Source organism: Puntigrus tetrazona, chromosome 9, assembly GCF_018831695.1.
Source record: "Puntigrus tetrazona isolate hp1 chromosome 9, ASM1883169v1, whole genome shotgun sequence".
Taxonomy (NCBI): Eukaryota; Metazoa; Chordata; class Actinopteri; order Cypriniformes; family Cyprinidae; genus Puntigrus; species Puntigrus tetrazona.
Genome location: NC_056707.1, coordinates 21640915 through 21660745, shown reverse-complemented (window position 1 = coordinate 21660745; position 19831 = coordinate 21640915). Strand labels below are relative to the sequence as shown.

The following is a 19831-nucleotide window of genomic DNA, read 5'->3' as shown; positions in this document are numbered from 1 at the left end:
GAATTGCTGGCTCTACAGATGATGACTCAGAGTGAACAGGCAAATGATCTTTGATAGATTCATCTGGTAGTAGTGTAGAGACGTCTTTCTTTGGTGGCTCAGCGGCAACACACGCAGGTTCTGGTTTTCTATCTAGCTTTACTTTTGGTGCTTCTATTTCCTTGGTCTCCACAAAAGCTTCAAAAGAACACACATGTTAATCAGTGTCATAAAACAAAAAAAAAGACAGGCATTCACACTAGAATGCAGAAGCCCATACAATGAAAAGAATCAATGAAAAGATCAAGAGAAGAGTTTGACATGCATTGCAAGAGCACCATTTTTGATGACAAAGTTTTGAACAGAGAACAAACAAAAATTGTTTAAGATCCCTGGCAAGACTTATGCTCAGTAATTTCTTAGCTATTTAGTTTTAAAGTTACTTTTTATTTGAGTAGTGTCTGACTTTGGAATTAAAGCATCATCTTTTTTAATATGTAAGGATGGTTGAGGTGCAGCTTCTGGCTTTTTTGGAGCTTTGGGTGCTTTAAAAGAACACCAAAAAAACATAAACTCAAAAATATAAAGAAGAGAGAACTTCAAATTGTTAAGTTGAACAAGAGGTAGATTTTAAGAGTCTAAGAACTGAACGCACAATAAATTTAGTAAAGCACTCATACATACAGTGCTTGACACAGACAGACGTGCTGACTCACAAAACAAACACACATACAAACACCAAAACAATTGCACATATGATTCAATTACACACAATACCTTTGACAGAAGGTGCCTCAACTTCCTTTGCAACTGCAGCCTTAGGTTCAGCCTCAGGCTTTGGTGTAGCTTTTGGCTCAGGTGTGGGCTCAGGTTTTGGTAAAGCTTTTGGCTCAGGTTTGGGAAGAGCGTTTGGCTCAGACTTAGGTTCAGGCTTTGGTTCAGCCACTGTAGCCTTTGGTTCTGCTGGCACCTGAGGTTTAGGCTCTAAGGGGTGTAGGTTTAAGAACATCTTTAAGTAACACTGATGTTGGTATAAATTCTCAAAGAAGAATGACAGCACAAACAGAAATTATACAACAGTTTTAGATATTTAATTTCTGTGTGCAAGATATTTTGAATTCCAAGACATGAAGAATACTTTACATAACAACAAGAAAATGACAAGAAGAAACTGCAAATTACAGTTACAGACATATACACATAACATACAGAAATACGAAAAAAGAAACTATACATACAGTCAACATACAGAACATATATAAAACATACACACTGAAAACACATACTGCTGATAATACCTTTGTGTGTGGGTTGTTGTTTTTGCTCTGTCACCTTGACAGATGTGACTTTTTCTTCAACAGGCTTCTTGATTTCAGGTTCTTAAAAATATCATGGCATCATAGAAATAAAATTAAGTTGCAAATCATGAATCTTTACACCAAAGAGCTACACATACAGCAGGTACACAAACACAAATTTTTACACAAACACGGACTTGGTTTAAAAATTTTGGTAGAAAAAAATTAACAGAAGGAAGAAACAGTGGAACAATATAACACTCAAGCAAAGAAATAATAATACCTTTCTCAGGAACCGGTGGCTGTACAAAGGAAGTTTCAGTTTTGTCTTCTGGTTGCTTCACAACTTCAGGTACATAAAAGACATTAGCTTTGTTAAAAAACAACCGCAAAGCTTAAGCAGAGTTTAAGTAGCCAAAGCGTCCATGTTTTAGCATGAATGCATTAGAAGAACGTATTCATGGACATACAACCAAGACCAATTATACAGTAAACAACAACACAGTGACAGTAATAATAATAATTATAATTCACAAACACAGCACAAGGAAAGAACCAAAAATGTTAAATGTTTTTGATTCAGTATAGACAACATGTTGTAAGTTTGGAATAAGAAAAAGAAAAAGAAAAAAGGTAGTTGGCTTTACATAAATGTTAAGAGATCATAAGGGACAGCCATAAGCAAAGCATTTTTCCTTCATCCAATACCTTTCATAGGGACCTCCTCTGTCCTTTCCACTACACGTTTCGTTACAGTCTCCTCAATGGGTTTCTTCAATTCTGATGAAAAACAAGAACATTCTTAGGCATGGACATTGACACACACATTCAGTTTCTCACACACACACAAGGTCTGCAGCACAATACCTGTGAATTCAAATGTTAATGATGCTGAATTGAAAGAGATGGGGGAGATAGTTATTGAAAGGGATAGGCAGTGTTGATGTTTAATAGCCAGTTATATCAAAAAGATAAAGAATACAAAATATGTAAAAAAGAGAATTATCATGAAGATGAGTGAAGCAGGTCCACACACATACTGTACAAATAAGACGAGCAAAATGTTATGCTCTTAGTTAAAGACTCTAAGGCTGTTAACTGTAGTATACCTTGCAGTGAAGAGAATTCATAAGTAACACTCTCCTCTTGAACTGTCCAGTTCTGACACTCTATCATACAATAATAAAATTGTTTCATGTTTTAAATAAATAAAAATAAATAAATAAAATAAAATAAAAAAAAAAAAAAAAAAAAAAATATATATATATATATATATATATATATATATATATATATATATATATATATATATATATATATAAAATGCAGTTTCTGTAACAACAATGTTGGACAAAATCTTGTTCAGCTCAGATGTTAGTGCAAATAAAGATAACAAAAAAATTTAAATAATATAAAAAAATACCAACTTCAGAACATGATCATATTACATTAGTTGTATTTTAAGTAAACATCCACTTTAGATAATACCAGAGTGAGATTAAATGGTAATGTGCTAATAATACGGCAGCATTAGTTAACCAGTGCATTCAGGGTTGACATGATGGAAAAAATTATTTAATATTTAGTCTTTTAGTGTATTTAATGTACTCACAACGTACAAAAAGGTTAAGAAATTAAACACATTAATTGTAATTTGAAATAGTACCTGTTATTTCAAACAAAGGTAACGGGTAAATTAAAATTAAACATTTTTCTTATATTTAAACATTTATTTGTTTTAGTCTTACCTTTAAAACTAATCACAGGCGACACATCTGGTACATGTATTGATGTATCTGGAACATCTGGACAGGTTAAGATTAATTTAATTTCTTAATAAATGTATTATTATTTAATGGTTTAATAGAATAAAGTTTGCTTTTACATTTTGCAGAATTTGTAAAGAAAGTAGAGACAGTTAATTCTCAGAAATTATTTAGTGCATAAACCACTTACCAAAAGAATGCGTTCTTATTTCAAATTCTGCAAAAGAAGGTAAAATATAATTGCTGTTGACTAAACTTAGGTCAAGCCACAAAGTGATGCTGTTGTAGATTTTACCTTTTCCTGACAGATAAAGCTCAGCTGTACTTTTAGTTTCACCAACAGGCTCCAGGCGAGCAATCACAGAGTACACGCCTAAAAGATTTCCAGTGAAGTTAATTTAGTTTAAATCTGCTTAGTTCTATATTTATATCGAGCCACTAAGTGGTACAATACACACCTTCATCGTCAGATGTTACGTTACGGATGATCATAAAGTGCCTTCGTCCCTCACACCTGAAGGTATATTTCAGGCTTTCTTTAAGCTCCCAAGCATCTTTATACCAGGTGACGACCGCATTGTCAAAAGACAACTCGCACTCAAAAGTGGCAGACTGGCGCTCATTCACCACAATATTTTGAATGCGCTTGGTGAATTGAATTTGATCAGCTAGAAATTACATAAAAGTTTTGGAATGGTAAGTCATCTCAAAATGTCACTGTTTTCAAACAAAATAAAAATAACAATATAAATAAATCAATAATAATAATTTTACAAAAAGGAAAAGAGGAAAGAAATAATAAGAAATGTAACTGTGCTTTCAATTGCACACACTTTTTGTTTACACCAACTTTGTCGGTACACAATCAACCGCATTATAGCCAAGCAATTTTAAAGCACTAAAGAGGAAAAATAAAAAGATGCTTAGCATTTGCTAGTAGGTAGAGCAACAAGAAGAGGTTAGTAATTTCCCTACATAATTGGGCAATTTATGTGGCCATTCTGATCATTTAATTGAAGTGAATATGTTATAAGGCATAAATCTATGTGTCAGCAAGCACTCCACTACAATGCAGTTCTACCCTCTTACCAGGTGATGGTTTCTGCACATGATCTTGATTCTCTGTAGAACATTGAGGTAATGTGCCTCAATTTATCATAGGCACAAAAATAGTATATGAATGTAGAATGCAAGGTCTTTAAAATCGACTTACCCAACACTGTCAGTCTGGCACTGGATATATGTGGCCCACAAACGACACGGTAATTTCCCTGGTCACTGGTCTGACAGTTCTTGATCTTCAATATCTGACGGTCGCCCACGAGTTTAATTTCATATTTATCACTAGTTTCTAGCCGCTGTGTATCTTTATACCAAGACAGTGTAATTTCTGGGTAGTTGATTTTAATCTCACACTCAAACACTGCCTCTTTGTTAACTTGCGTTGTCTGATCTGTGATGTCTTTAAGCAGATTAACAGGCTGCAAAAACAAAATATTCATACATTTAAGTCATCAACATGCATCTGATTACCATATGCATCAAAATAAAAATTTGTCTTAAAATTGAAGCAGTGGTTCTTCAGCTTCCTAAAGAAGGAACATACTTCACTGTGTTCCATTCGCCTCTGCAAATCAGACACAAGCTTAGCCAAATCCTCATCATATTCTCTTCCATGTTCACTTTCCTGATTCAGAAAACAAGGGCACCGATTAAGGCTATTTGTTGTAGATTTCAGTGAGGTGTAGACAAAAGCATAAGATTTTGATCAGCTGTTAAGACAAAACAATGTAGATTTATCTACCAGTCTTCCACTTTCTTCACCCTTCTCCTTCTTCAGAAACTCAATAGCTTGAAGGAGACCCCGGAAGTCTGTGATTCCATACATGCGAGCATATTTCTCATACTCTTTTGGATCTACATTTCTTAGCAATTCAACAATGTCAATGTCTTTGTCTTCCTTTGGACTTTTCTGCTTTGATGGAGTCCTGAACGTAACAAAAAAGATTGCAAGGTTATAATCATTATAAAATTGTGATGTGAGCTTTTCTGCCAAGGAAAACCATCATTTCTGACTCACTTCTTCAGTTTCACCATCTCTGGTCCGGACTCTTTCTTCTCATCAACATTCAGGTTGGTGCTACACTCAATTTCTCCATGTTTGTTTGAAGCAACACATCTGTACTGACCAGAGTCAGATTTGGTCACCTCTTTGATTTCCAACTTGGCCTCTTGGCCTTTTTGTTGAATGTTGACGCGACCACCATGGGTCATCTGCCTCCATTTGCCCTTCATCCATTTCACATTGGGAATGGGATCACCACCAATTTTAGCAATAAAGGTAGCTGTACCCTCTGTAATCCAGAATATGATATGATTCCATCATGTAATTCAAAATGTATAAAATAAAAAAGACATGTCTGCACTGTTCAGCAGAAAGCAACAACTTACTCTCAACAATATGAATGCTCTTGGGCTCCTCAATGAAGAACAAGTTATCCAGCTTTTTAACTGTTTGAGGTGCTGTGGGGGCTGTCAGTGCTCTTGCAGGTTCTGCACCTGCTTTATCTAAAAAATACCGATAATGTAACATCATATTATGTAACTTATAAAAATGAGCCAAACTCGGGGACCTTAGTTAGCAGTTTATGTAAGTATCGGTGCCTTAAGCATTGATATTCAGCATTGATATTCAGAATGCATGTCAAAAAAGATCCTTGGCGAATCAAGAACAAATATTCAAGTGAAAACAAATGGTCTTCAAATATTTTCAAGATCACAGCAAAACACTGCAGCTTAGTGGTGCACTATAAAAAACAGCAAGATCAGATGAATCCAAACCATTTAAGGGGCAAACAAAACAAGAAAAACAATAAGATGGTAAAGATGCTGAAACACATGGCAATGAAATAAGAAATTCAGTGTAAATTAGTTTACACTCTACTTGGTACTGTTAGGAAAGTTGAAAATATTACACCCAAAAGTAGAACAAGAAACTAAATGTATGTTCAAACCAAGTTTGGTTTTACATGCTACATTTTTACTTTACCTGCATTAAAATATATATTCTGTATTAGATTTGCAATAGTCTTCTAATTACCTTTCATTGTGACTTTGGTCTTGGAGAATTCACTACCAGCACTGTTGGTTGCCTTGCACAGATAATCTCCTGCATCAGTTTTAGATGTGTGGTTTATCTCCAGGGTGGCTGTGCCATCCATAAACATCATCTTGGTGTTAGCAGAGGATGTGACCTCCCTTCTGTCCTTCATCCATTGAATCTTTATTGGTGAAGACCCAGAAACATGGCAGCTAAGGTTTAGCTTTTCTCCCGCACTCACTGTCACTGGTTTAAGGGGAATGTCAAAAGTCGGAGGCCTTTTTTGCTCTAAAAAAAAAAGTGAATAATTATACCTGTGCTTTTCAGTGAAAAGTAGGGGAGGTCATGTTTATGCAGTACAACAGAACGTGGAATCTAATACACATCACAGAAACAGAATTACCATTAACTAACATGCAAAGAAGAAAAGGGAATTTGACAAGAAGAAATAAGAAATCATGCAGTAAGAAAACACTGACTACCTGTGATGTTAACCACCACCTGGAAGGAGGCAGTGCCAGCTTCATTAGAAGCACTGCATGTATAAATGCCATTGTCTGTGACTGTGGCTTTTTTGAGACACATCACAGCCGTGTTGCTCTTGAAGGAAATGTCATAGATGTCAGAAGTGTTGATTTCTCTGTTATCTTTATACCAGCTTACAGATAGAGGCTGTGACCCAGATACTCGACCCTCAAGCTTCACCATTTTTCCCTCCGCATCATCAATGTGCTCGGAGGGTTTCTTAGTGAAAGTTGGTGGAATTTTGCGCTCTGAAAACAAAACACATTACATACACACAAGGTCACATATTTAATCAAAATACATATCATAAAGGTTTTAATGAAACATGTTGTTGTTGTTGTTTTTTTCTTCCTTTTTTTAAAATCAAGTTCTTTGCTTGCATGGCAAGACAAGCATCTGTCTTTCAAAATAGCTAGGCGTGCAGTTTTTTTCCACAATTTCAATTTTTGCAGTCTCTCATATTAGTCTTCTCAAATCTGTGACCAAATGATTCAGTTCTGCAATGCCCCTGCCATGGCCCTTCCAATCTAACCTTCCGGTCTAACTTCTTTAAATCCAACACTAAATTCCCGTTGAAATATATAGTTGAGAAACAGAATAATTCCACAGTAGAAGACTGAAGTAGGAGACTACACTGTTTTATTAGACTACTCAAGGTCTGTTAAATGTGACATTATAGAGTTAAAATGAAATTTATACCTGAAGTGTAAGCTGTGTACTACATGAAGCAGCAACAACTGTATTTAATGCTTTATTTAATGCTTTATTTAATGCATTTCTTGCATTAGCACTGTTACTGTTAACAAAAACTAGAATGATTTAAATAATATTGTTAATAGAAATAAAATAAAATGAAATATAAATATTAGATGAAATTTGAATTGTGAGCATAAGAGGTAAATTAAATTTTAAACTAAATCTAAAATAACTTTTAAATAACAAAAACTAACAAGCACAAAAATACATGCACAAAACACACTAACTAAAACTAAATTTTAAATGAATATAAAATGCATAAAAATAAAAGCTAATTATGAAAATGACTAAATATCATATTTCTGTATAAATAATAACAGTATTAAAAATGACTAGTTTGCATTTGGCTATTTTGCACCAGTGCTATTGTTGAAAAGTCGCTGTGTAATACACATTGAATTTTAAGTTTGAGCTTATTTCCTTTTTTTGTTTTAATAAAAAACTCTTAATTGGTTTTGTTGTTGTTAATTTATAATGATTTGTAAATGCCAGCAGTGTTTTATGTTGAATTCTAGTAGTATCTAGAAAAACATAATCTCTTTGAGATTAAAGAAAAGAAGTGGACTGGAACATATGGAGAGAACAGAAATGTTGGATGATCTGCAAATTTGCTCAAATTAGCTGACTACAGTTAACTAACCTGTCGCAAGGGTGATCAGCGCATGACATATATCTGATCCATCTTCATTTGTAACCTCACAAGAATATTTTCCAGTAGTATTCTGATCACATTCATCGAGATATTCCAAAATGCAATTGTTTCCAATTATTTTTGTGTTGCATCTATACGAAGCATAGACCTGTTTGCCATCCTTGTACCATGTGACAAACATTTTTTCAATTCCTGTGAAGGAGCATTCAAGTCTCAACTTTTGTCCCCACTGAATAGTCTGGTTTGTGAGCTTCTTCACAAAACGAGCAGGTCCTGAGAGGAATAATATTGGATAAGCATCATCAATATGCTTGCAAAACATTGCTTCGCCTAGAGAAATCAACTAGAATTCCATCCAACACTAAATTTAGAATGAAGAGCCTTTAAATGCGTACTAACCAGAAACAGTGGTCACTTCAGCATGACAGATATCATTTCCATAAGAATTGGACACCTCACAGGAGTATATACCAGGAGTGTCTTTTGTGCATTCATGTAGACATTCTAGAGAACAGGTGTTTCCAACAACTTGAGTATTGTATCTGTAAGAGGCATATATTTGTTTGCCGTCCTTGTACCAGGTGACAAAGATTTTAGGAGCTCCAGTAAATGTGCACTCAAGCTTCAGCTTTTTGCTCATTGCAACTTTTTTGTCCTTAAGCTTCTGTTCAAAACGGGCAGGTTCTGAGAACAAGAAATTAACGAAATTATTATTAAGCTATGTCTGCCTAAATATAAAAAATATCTGTAAATAAGTTAACTAGGATGGCATACAAACCTGTAACTGTAGTTATATTGGCATGACAGATATCAGTGCCAAAGGGATTTAACACTTCACAAGAGTATTTTCCAGGTGTTTCATTGTTAGATTCATGGAGGCATTCCAAGACGCAAGTGTTGTCAATGATCCTTGTGTTGTATCTGTATGAGGCGTACAGTTGCTTTCCATCTTTGTACCATGTGACAAACATCTTTGGTGCTCCAGTGAATGTACACTGAAGTCTCAGTTTCTGACTGAGTGGGACAGCCATGTCTGTCAACCTCTTCACAAAGCGGGCAGGCTCTAAGAAGAATATCATCAGATCCATTTAAATTATTTTCTTAACAACGACAAGAACTATATAAACAGGCAACATGTCAACCTTTAAAACATGCGGATTTATCTTTAAAAACAGCTCTTCAAATCTCTTGAAGTATGCAGTATCTTCAAAGCGTGCCTCAGGAAACTTGCGGATGCAAACTCAAGTTGATCAATATACCACAACAACAAGCACTTAAAAACATGCCAGCTCCCAATCACATTTTTCACATAGAACGAAATAGACTTCATTTAAGATGCTTGAGCCACTTCAATGAACGTGCAAAATGTCACAGCAGCACACCATATTGTTGCCAACCAAAAAAAAAGACCACAAAAAAAAAAAGAAACAAGATTTCACCATTCCAGGTGAAATGCGGTCCAACGCTGCAATATCAAACAATTTCTTTTATATCCATGGGCATGGAACTTTCGGAGACAGGCAGGCAAGAGTCCAGTACAAATTACAAACCAATAACTGCTACTACTTGTGCATGACATGTATCCATTCCATAAATGTTTGAAACTTCACAGTATTTTCCTGTAGTCTCATTGTTGCAATCATGCAGACACTCCAGAATACAGAAATTTGATGTATCTTTGCTGTTGAATCAATATGAAGTATGAGAACTGTTTGCCATCCTTGTACCAAGTGACAAACGTTTTTAAAGCTCCAGTAAATGTGCATTCAAATTGCAGTTTTTTGTTTATTGGAATAAAGTGATCTTTCAACTTCTTCACAAAGTGGGCAGGTTTTGAGGTGAAGTGGACTGAGAAGCTTTATTCCAGGAAAATTTATACAGGCCTTTTTATTAGAGGAGTGCCTACTCTGCATTTATAGCTATGGGAATCTTTCACTTAACTAAACTTAAACTCAAAAGTCCAAATAGAGTAATTTACCAATGTTTGATGAACAAAAATTACACCATTCCAGGTAACATGCGGTCCAAAGATGCAAAACCAGACTATTCCTTCTATATCCATGGGAAAAATCCATGGGTATGGAACTTCAAAAAATGGGCAGGCAAGAGACGAGTGAAAATTACAAACCTGTAACTGCTACTACTTGTGCGTGACATATATCTGTCCCATAAACATTTGAAACTTCACATGAATATCTTCCTGTAGTCTCTTTGTTGCACTCATGGAGACACTCCAGGATACAGGAGTTTGATGTAACTTTGGTGTTGTATCGATATGAAGCATAGAGCTGTTTGCCATCCTTGTACCAAGTGACAAACATTTTTGGAGCTCCAATAAATGTGCATTCAAGCCTTAGTTTTTTGCTCATCGGAATAGAGAGATCAGTCAACTTCTTCACAAAGCGGGCAGGTTCTGAGTTGAAGAGGATTGAAAAGCTTTACTCCATGAACATATACATAGACCTTCAAATCAGAGAAGTGTCATTTCCATTTGTGGGTTTTTAAGTACTCATATCTTTCATTTAAACTGAGAAATTTTAATTGAAAATTTAATATTGCGACAATGTTTACAAAAAACTCTTATGAACAACAATTACACCATTCCAAATGACATGCGGTCCACATCTGCAAAACCAACTAAACTATTCCTTCTATATCCATGGGCAAAATCCATAGGTATGGAACTTCAAAAAATTTGCAGACAAGAGACAAGTAAAAATTACAAACCTGTAACTGCTACTACTTGTGCGTGACATATATCCGTCCCATAAACGTTTGAAACTTCACATGAGTATCTTCCTGTAGTCTCTTTGTTGCACTCATGGAGACACTCCAGGATACAGGAGTTTGATGTAACTTTGGTGTTGTATCGATATGAAGCATAGAGCTGTTTGCCATCCTTGTACCAAGTGACAAACATTTTTGGAGCTCCAATAAATGTGCATTCAAGCCTTAGTTTTTTGCTCATCGGAATAGAGAGATCAGTCAACTTCTTCACAAAGCGGGCAGGTTCTGAGTTGAAGAGGATTGAAAAGCTTTACTCCATGAACATATACATAGACCTTCAAACCAGAGAAGTGTCATTTCCAGTTGTGGGTTTTTAAGCACTCATATCTTTAATTTAAACTGAGAAATTTTTAACTGAAAATGTAATAATTCGACAATGTTTACAAAACACTCTTATGAACAAAAATTACTCCATTCCAGGTGACATGCGGTCCAAATCTGCAAAACCAACTAAACTATTCCTTCTATATCCAATGGGCGAAATCCATAGGTATGGAACTTCAAAAAATTTGCAGACAAGAGACAAGTAAAAATTACAAACCTGTAACTGCTACTACTTGTGCGTGACATATATCTGTCCCATAAACGTTTGAAACTTCACATGAGTATCTTCCTGTAGTCTCTTTGTTGCACTCATGGAGACACTCCAGGATACAGGAGTTTGATGTAACTTTGGTGTTGTATCGATATGAAGCATAGAGCTGTTTGCCATCCTTGTACCAAGTGACAAACATTTTTGGAGCTCCAATAAATGTGCATTCAAGCCTTAGTTTTTTGCTCATCGGAATAGAGAGATCAGTCAACTTCTTCACAAAGCGGGCAGGTTCTGAGTTGAAGAGGATTGAAAAGCTTTACTCCATGAATATATACATAGACCTTCAAACCAGAGAAGTGTCATTTCCAGTTGTGGGTTTTTAAGTACTCATATCTTTAAGTTAAACTGAGAAATGTTTAACTGAAAATGTAATAATTCGACAATATTAAAAAAAACCTCATCAACAAAAATTACTCCATTCCATGTGACATGCGGTCCAAAGCTGCAAAATCAACCAAACTATTCCTTCTATATCCATGGGCAAAATCCATATGTATGGAACTTCGAAAAATGGGCAGGCAAGAGACAAGTAAAAATTACAAACCTGTAACTGCTACTACTTGTGCGTGACATATATCCGTCCCAAAAACATTTGAAACTTCACATGAGTATCTTCCTGTAGTTTCTTTGTTGCACTCATGGAGACACTCCAGGATACAGGAGTTTGATGTAACTTTGGTGTTGTATCGATATGAAGCATAGAGCTGTTTGCCATCCTTGTACCAAGTGACAAACATTTTTGGAGCTCCAATAAATGTGCATTCAAGTCTTAGCTTTTTGCTCATTGGAATAGATAGGTCTGTCAATTTCTTCACAAAGCAGGCAGGCCCTGAGGTGAAGAGGATTGAAATGCTTTAGTCCAGGAAAATAATCATAGGCCTAAATATTAGAGAGGTAATTCAAATATAATGGTAACAGCTGAAATCCATGTAGAGCAACAGCATCTAATTTAAAGTGAATTACACATTTTCCATAAGAGGTAAAACACTGAGGACCAACAAGAATTATAAGACTGGTTATTTCATTGCAAAATCCAAGAATCAAAAATTTTCAGTATGCCAGTAAAAATGCAAAAAATTGTATGCCATCTTCAGTTGTTCATCCTTTAAATAATGACTCAACATGGAATGTAATGTTTCCTTTTTGAAGAATGTTGCAGGTGCTCTCACTTTTCAGTTTCTTCCAAACACAAGACTTTTCTTGAACTTCTTCTATTTCATCACCTTTTGGGTATATTCTTCAGATGCCAGATGAACGTGGTTCTGATTCGAATAAGAACATTTTAGAAAGATGCAGAGTTTTTTCATTGTTTCGTTACCATTTTCCAAGAGTGATGTTTTTGCATTCAATTTTACCAGCAACCATTGTCAAGAGTTTCATTATTCTTTAACCAGTAAAAAAATCCATAGCTTCTGACATCCAAAACAAGGTGATGAAGCAGACCAAATACATCATAATGAAGAGAAAATTAGCTTAAACCAGACAACCTTAGTTACAATTACACAACAAACATGGGAAAAGTAAACGCTTGACAACAGCAAACACAAATCAAAAATATAAGATTTGACCTATATAAAGTGAATATAAAGCAAATGCATTTTTGTCCAATCTAGAAAAGGTTTGCAAAACACAGTCCAATCCAACAAATTTCAAAAAACATGTTCAACTATCTCAAGATCCTGCATCCTTTTGCCAATTTCTAACAAGAGAATTAAAGAGTGGATTATATGACAACAACAACAAAAAAAATGTTGTGTGGAAATTCTAAGCCAGAAGAACAATCAAGAAGTGAAGAGAATAATCCTGCATAATGCAGTGAAAAACTGAACATAGAAACAAATGTTTAATAAAACTTATGAGAGTTAAGTAGATTATTTGTGTTTGTTTGTGTTCTCAAGAATGAACTTGCAGGTTGTATGAGTGATCAGTATTTTCTAAAACAATGTAAAGCTATGTAGAACATCAGAAATATTAGAAGTTGTACTTTACTTTTACCTTTAATTGCGCTGGTGTTTTTTTATTAAGTCTTTTAAAGCATTGATATTGCAGGTCAACCTTGAAAGATTACAATTGAATCATGTAAGTCATGGCAACAGCAACTGCTTACTTTTAAAAGCATTGTTAACAGTTTTAGCTAGCCATTGTAGCCCGCGCTGCCTGTTAGTAACACACCTGTTAGTGTTGGGCACCTGCAGGTATTATTCTTTTCTTGTCTTTCTCAAGCATACTAACCTCTTATCATAGCAATTGATTTTGAGGTGATTTTTCCAACTTCGTTTGATAGGCAACATTGGTACTCCCCGACATCTGAACTTTCAAATGCATGTGTATCCAAATATTCAATTAAATCTTCAAAAATGTTTTTGTCAGAATTGGCATGTCTTTTATTCTTCAACAAGTTTATTTCAAATGGGGCAGTACCAATAACCTCACTCCCAAATAAAGCACCGGTCACCTTCACTACATCCAGCATTGGTAATTCTTTTGTCATGGGTGGGGTTTCTGAGAATAAAAATTAAATGGATTTCAGCATAACCATAGTCATAAACTCAATAGTATTGATCGTTTTGGTAAAAAATAACTAACTATAACAACCTATATTACCTGGCCTAGTAATGGCACACTAGACCAGCTTCATTTACACTGTCTAATAGAAACATATATATATATATATATATATTTTTTTTTTTTTTTTTTTTTTTTTTTTTTTTTTTTTTTGAGGGGGGGCTTCCTTCACTATGTCTCCTTTATGTATAGTGCTGTTGTACAAATAAGTGCATATTATTGTAGCGTGGTTGTACAAATATGCCAGCTTTAACCATTTAATCAAAGATCCTGACAAGTAAAAACAAACCAACACAATTCTCAGGAAGGCAAAGTGTATGGAAATACTTCTATGGGTAGGTGGTAAGTGCTAAATGACCAGCATTTTTATCATCCATAACTTTCTATACACATAAATATACACTAAAGCACATCACAAATGAGGTAACACAGAACATTTATCCCTTGGGACACATTTTCTAAAAAGGACTTACCATATTCTGTCACCAACGAAAAGTATTTTTGTCCCTACCTTACAAGCAAAGCAATATCTTTCACTATCTTCTAGATATGTCTTGGCATTTTTGAAAGCCAATTAAGTTATGAATCCTTCGTCCATCCTTAATCATAGTGACTGTCTCAGACATGTTACTATTTCTGCTCATCCTTCTTATGTATGACAACTCACAAAAGAGAAATTATGACAGTCAATTTGAAAACATGTGAATGTTAATACCAAGAAAAACATATCAATTACTGGATTTGAGCTACACTCAGACCCCAGAACATATCTCTACAGATATCAAGTTAGCACAGACCCAACTAAATCTAATAATCATTGACAGGATTTTCATCCATAGTGCAATTGGATATGGTTTGTGCTTCTGGGATTGTTAAATTTCAAATTCAAGTCATAAACATGGTGGATGAGCTGGAAAAAGTCATGACTGAAACAGATGAATTACCAAAATTATAATCCAATATGCACTCAATAGACAATTGAATTTAAAAGGGAATTAATCAGAGTTTGTTTGTATCAGCTATCTTTACGACATAATGCCCCAGAAAAAACATTTTGAATATAATATCTGTCAGCATTTGTACTCATTTTAGTAAAATGAGATCAGGAAAAAATTGGGAATAATCATAAACCTATCACATAAATTTCCAAGTTTCTGGTTTAGACATGGTTAAAGAGACTTAATTGTGTTGATTTAAAAAGACAGAATATAAAGAATAACATTAAGAGGAAAAGATGAAAAGATTTGACATTTCTGTCTTCAGCAATTTCATAATCACTACACACAATATAAGATGCAACATATATTAATATAACATTACAAAACATACACAACTGTGTCAAATAGAAGAGTGCAGATTGGATACAAAAGGTAAAAAAAAAACACTGAAACATTGAAAATCGGAAATCTTTGTTAAAGAGTTGCTAGCAGCTAAAGCAAAGCATATAAATATAAAACCAGCTACTCACCGGTGAAGTTCAGGTTAGCAGAACAGGTGTCACTACCGTGCTTGTTTGATGCTCGACAGCTGTATTCACCAACGTCATCCTTTGTTGGGTTGAGGAGCTCTAGAGATGATGTACTTTGCCTGCTGATGATTCTGAATTTGTCACTCTGTCTAATCTCTGAGCCAGACTTGAACCACTTGAAGGTCACATAGGGTGTCTCTTCAATTTCACATTCAAACTTCACTGGGCTGCCAATGTTGCTCTGCATGTCACAAATCTTCTTCTTGAAAACTGGAGGCACTGAAACATGAAAAATGCAAAACATTACATTGGCAACATCATGACAATTGATTTGAGTAATATATCAGATGGAAAGGAAGGGATGACAGTAATCCATGTGATGTGAGCGTTAGCAAAAGGGTCAAGAAGAGTCACACATGACATGGTCATGCTTGAAGAACTCAGAAGAAGATGAAAAATGTGCCATTATTTTGACAGAGGGTGGAAAGATTTTTAGCACACAAAATGTATTCCTAAAAGAAATTCCTAAAGAAAGAATCTAATGGGAAGATGATGTAGTAGCTGCATACTAGCTATTAGTGATGGTCTAAATTGAATTGTTAAGAATTATCTATCTCTGATGACAAAATCCACACAGTCCAACCTCTTGAGACAACAGTGAGTCTTGATGACGATGATATCTTGCCAGCTTCACTCACAGCCTCACAGGTATATTCACCTTCATGTTTCTTGTTAACTTTGTTGATTACTAGTGTGTAAGAGTTACTATCCTTTAAACATTTGAACTCCTTGCCAGATTTGATTGATGCTCCATTGAAAAGCCAGTTTACACTTTTTACACCTTTTATTCTCACAGACAATGTAACCTTGGAATTCTCCTCTGCAGTAATGTCTTTCAATGGTATTTCAAAAAAAAGCTTTTCAGTCAAATGCTTAGTCAAAACGTCCTCTGTTAAAACCTTCTCTTGTTTGTCTTCTTGAATAAGAACATCAACAGGCTCTTCCACAAAGACTTGCCTTTGAGGGGCATCAACAGTACTATCTGAAACACACACACCTCTCTTGTAATGTTCAGCTGAAACTATTTTAATTTCCATGTGTTCAGTCTCAGTGAAACTACAGATCTCCATTTTCGAATCAAAAGTCTTGTGACCCATATGGTTCCTTGACTCCTGGATAGCAGTTTTTGTTAGAGACATTGCAGATTGGAAAGAGACTTCAGTTTCTGTTTGCAGAGCAGCAGACTGCATTTTAGGTGTTGCAAACACTTCAACATTTTCTGTTAAAATTGCTGAAGATAATGAACATGAAGAAACTTTGCTAACCTGCAATCTCTCAAGTCTGTCAGTTTTTAAGGTGTCTAACTGTTCAGAGGTCAAAACAGATTTTTCCTGATTAAGCATAGTGTAGAAAGCAGCATGAAGCTCATTTTTAAGAATTGCTGTCTGGGGATATTCACCTTCAAAGGCAAATGTAATTTCTATGGGCAGGCCAGCTGTTGTAATAAGGTAAGTGAACATCATGTATTTTGGCTCCATATGCACCTTGACCTCCTTTACTTCTACAGCTTCTAACTTTTGCACTACATCTGCCAAAAGCAAAGAGTGCTCACAAGCCACAGCACATCGGAGTGTCATTTCCAACTGTTGTTTTATGTCCAGGCTGTGTGATTTTGGTAAAGGAATTACAAAGGTAAGTTCCTTTGGAAGAGTTTTGTTTTCCTGAGATTCACTTACTAAAAGAGGTTCTAGTGGCTGAGTTGTATTGTTTATTTTAGTTGCCTCTGATCTAGTAAATCCCTTAGACATTTCACCTGTCAGAGTATGTTTTTCCTCCATAAGTATTGACTGCCTTACGGATTGACCTTCTTGAATCTGAATTGCAAAGTCTTGCTCTGCAGCCTCAAGAGAAATACAACTTTCTGTTGATATTGCTTTTTCTTCTACATGAAGAGACTGAACTGGTGCTTTAGGTTCTACATCTGTCTTACAAGTGAATTTCTCAACTGCTTTGAAACTGTCTGTGATACCCTCTTCTACTGAATGAGATTCTGACACAGATGCTGCATGCATGTTATTCCACCAATCCTCTTTCTGCACAATTGCACTTTGCAGCTTGGTTTCATTGACTAGAGGGCTTTCCTTTAAAAGTGGAACAGTTTGTGAGACTACATGTAGAACTCTCAAGGGTCTGGGTTCTGTTCTGTGCTCAATCTTAAGACCTTCTACCATCACATCAAGAGCTTTGGCATAATCTGAAGTTAGTTCTACATGTTTTTCTTTAGTGGCTACCAATTTACGGCCTTTTTCTTGTTTTTGGATGGCTTTTTGTTCATCTGGCTTTTCGACTGGAAGTACCCCTTCTTTACATAAAGTTGTTTTCGACTGCACTGAGTGAAGATGTAATCGAGCAGGAACCTCTTCTCTAGGCTTTACAACAACTTTCATATCCTTGGACGCTAACTGTGTTGCCTGTTCATAAGAAACAGTTTTCTGGTCATCAGAAGATACTGTGTGCAAAAGAATTGGCATTTGTTTGACATCCGCCTTCTCGAACCCTGGTTTCTCACTAGTAAATCTGCCCTCAGACAGAAGAGTGTCTTGATCACTGATAAGCTGTAAATGAAGCACCTGATCCTCTTCTTTTTGGGAATGCACTGAAAGAGGATGCTCCAAGATAGGTATTCTGTTAATTTTGTCAGCCTGAAGCTTGATCTTTTCTTCAGTAATCAAGACTGATTTTAATATTGGCTCTTTGAAGAGTTGAGCAGTTTCCTTGACTGGTTTATGCATATCAAAGTTATTTTCTTTTAAAAGAGTAAGTTTAGTCTCACTGAATGATGTAAGCATTGGCTTGGCTTGTTCTTTTTCTGCTAAACATTCAATGGACTCAACACTTGCTAGCTCGGAAGTGTGACCTTCTGTAAGTGCTACATTCTCCAGTGATGTTGCAGTATACAATAACTTAACCCCTTCTTTAACACAGTAGCTTTTCTCCTCCTCGGGACTTTTAACATTTGTGCATTCTTCTTGCAGAATTGGTATCTTAATTTCAACTTGTGATCCACTAACAACAGGCTTTGGTTCTGAAGTTGTTTGTATCTTTTCTGTTTCACTTTTTATCAAATCCTCAGCTTTCACTATGCTTAGAGGTGTAGAACTTTCTGAAATGGCAGACATAAGTTTTGAGGGCTCCTCAACATGCAATTTAAGCACTTCTAGTTCTGGACTAACAATTTGATCACAGTGTTGCTCAGTAAAGCCTTGGTTTTCTTGAACAGCAGAGGTCATTACAGCCATATGCAGCTGTTTCAAAGGAGTTGCCACCACTGGCTTTGGCTGGGCAGGGGCAACTTTTACTCTCTCCTGCACATCATGAGATTGAATCACTGTAGCTTGGTGAGTTACCTGCTCCATGGTCACAGTGGCTGCAAATATATCTAAAGCATGCAAGGTATCGATCTGCTCACTTGTAAAAGTTTGCCTATCTTCAGTGCTAGTGGTGCATACCATCTGGAATCCCTGCTGAAGGCTAGTTCTGTCTTGCTCTGGAAGATTGACACTATACAAACGTGATTCAGGTCCTTCAGAGGAGGATTCCAAGAATGCAATGAGTTCTGCACTGCAAGAGGTTTCTCCAAGAGGATTAGATGCCCTACAAGAGTAAAGACCACTGTCGCTTTGCTGAATGCCTAATATCTTTAAATAGCCAGACCCATCTGTGTTTTTCACAATGATGCAGTACTTACTAGGCTGCATATGATTGCTACCCCTGTACCACTGAACATCAGGAAGTGGAGCCCCTGCTACAGTGTATTCAAAGAGAGCATGGCTACCGGCTGCACACTTCACATGCTCAATTGCTTTTATGAAATATGGAGGCTGCACAAAAGCCTTTTGTTGTTCCTTTATGTCCTTAAGGTTTACATGAAGATACGACGTACACAATGACTTGCCATAATGATTGCTCGCGGAGCAAGAATACTCTCCTTCCAATTCTTTGATGATGTTAGTTATGACAAGAGTATGTTCTTCCTTCTCTTGGACAAATGTGTAAAAAGTTGAAGACTGTATCAACTGGCCATTGTGATACCACTGAATAGCTGGCTTAGGAAATCCAGAAACTATCACACTAAACTTAGCAGTGTTTCCAACAGTTGCAATTGCTGATGAGAATTTAGTTATAAAAACTGGCTTTTCTGGCTTTTTCTGTAATTGTTCTGAAAATAATTTACACTCTGGCTGGAGTTCAAATGTTTTACTTTTTTCTTTTAAATGAAGACTTGTTGCACAAGAGTCCTCCTCAGTTGATATAGTTGAGGTAGAAAACACTAAATGAAA

The 19831-nt window shown here is 35.8% G+C and overlaps 1 protein-coding gene across 1 annotated transcript in view; it reads right to left on the bottom strand.

The window, feature by feature from the left end:
- LOC122351535 (titin-like) overlaps positions 1–19831 on the bottom strand; it is a 107351-nt gene that overhangs the window by 68763 nt on the left and 18757 nt on the right. Inside the window, 17 exon segments of the mRNA XM_043248663.1 lie at positions 757–963; positions 1278–1358; positions 1561–1623; positions 1986–2057; positions 4133–4165; positions 4257–4524; positions 4650–4730; positions 4848–5031; positions 5124–5397; positions 5495–5611; positions 6144–6431; positions 6626–6916; positions 8065–8349; positions 8476–8760; positions 8855–9139; positions 13691–13960; positions 15492–15770. Of these exon segments, the coding sequence (XP_043104598.1) occupies positions 757–963; positions 1278–1358; positions 1561–1623; positions 1986–2057; positions 4133–4165; positions 4257–4524; positions 4650–4730; positions 4848–5031; positions 5124–5397; positions 5495–5611; positions 6144–6431; positions 6626–6916; positions 8065–8349; positions 8476–8760; positions 8855–9139; positions 13691–13960; positions 15492–15770 (3363 nt within the window).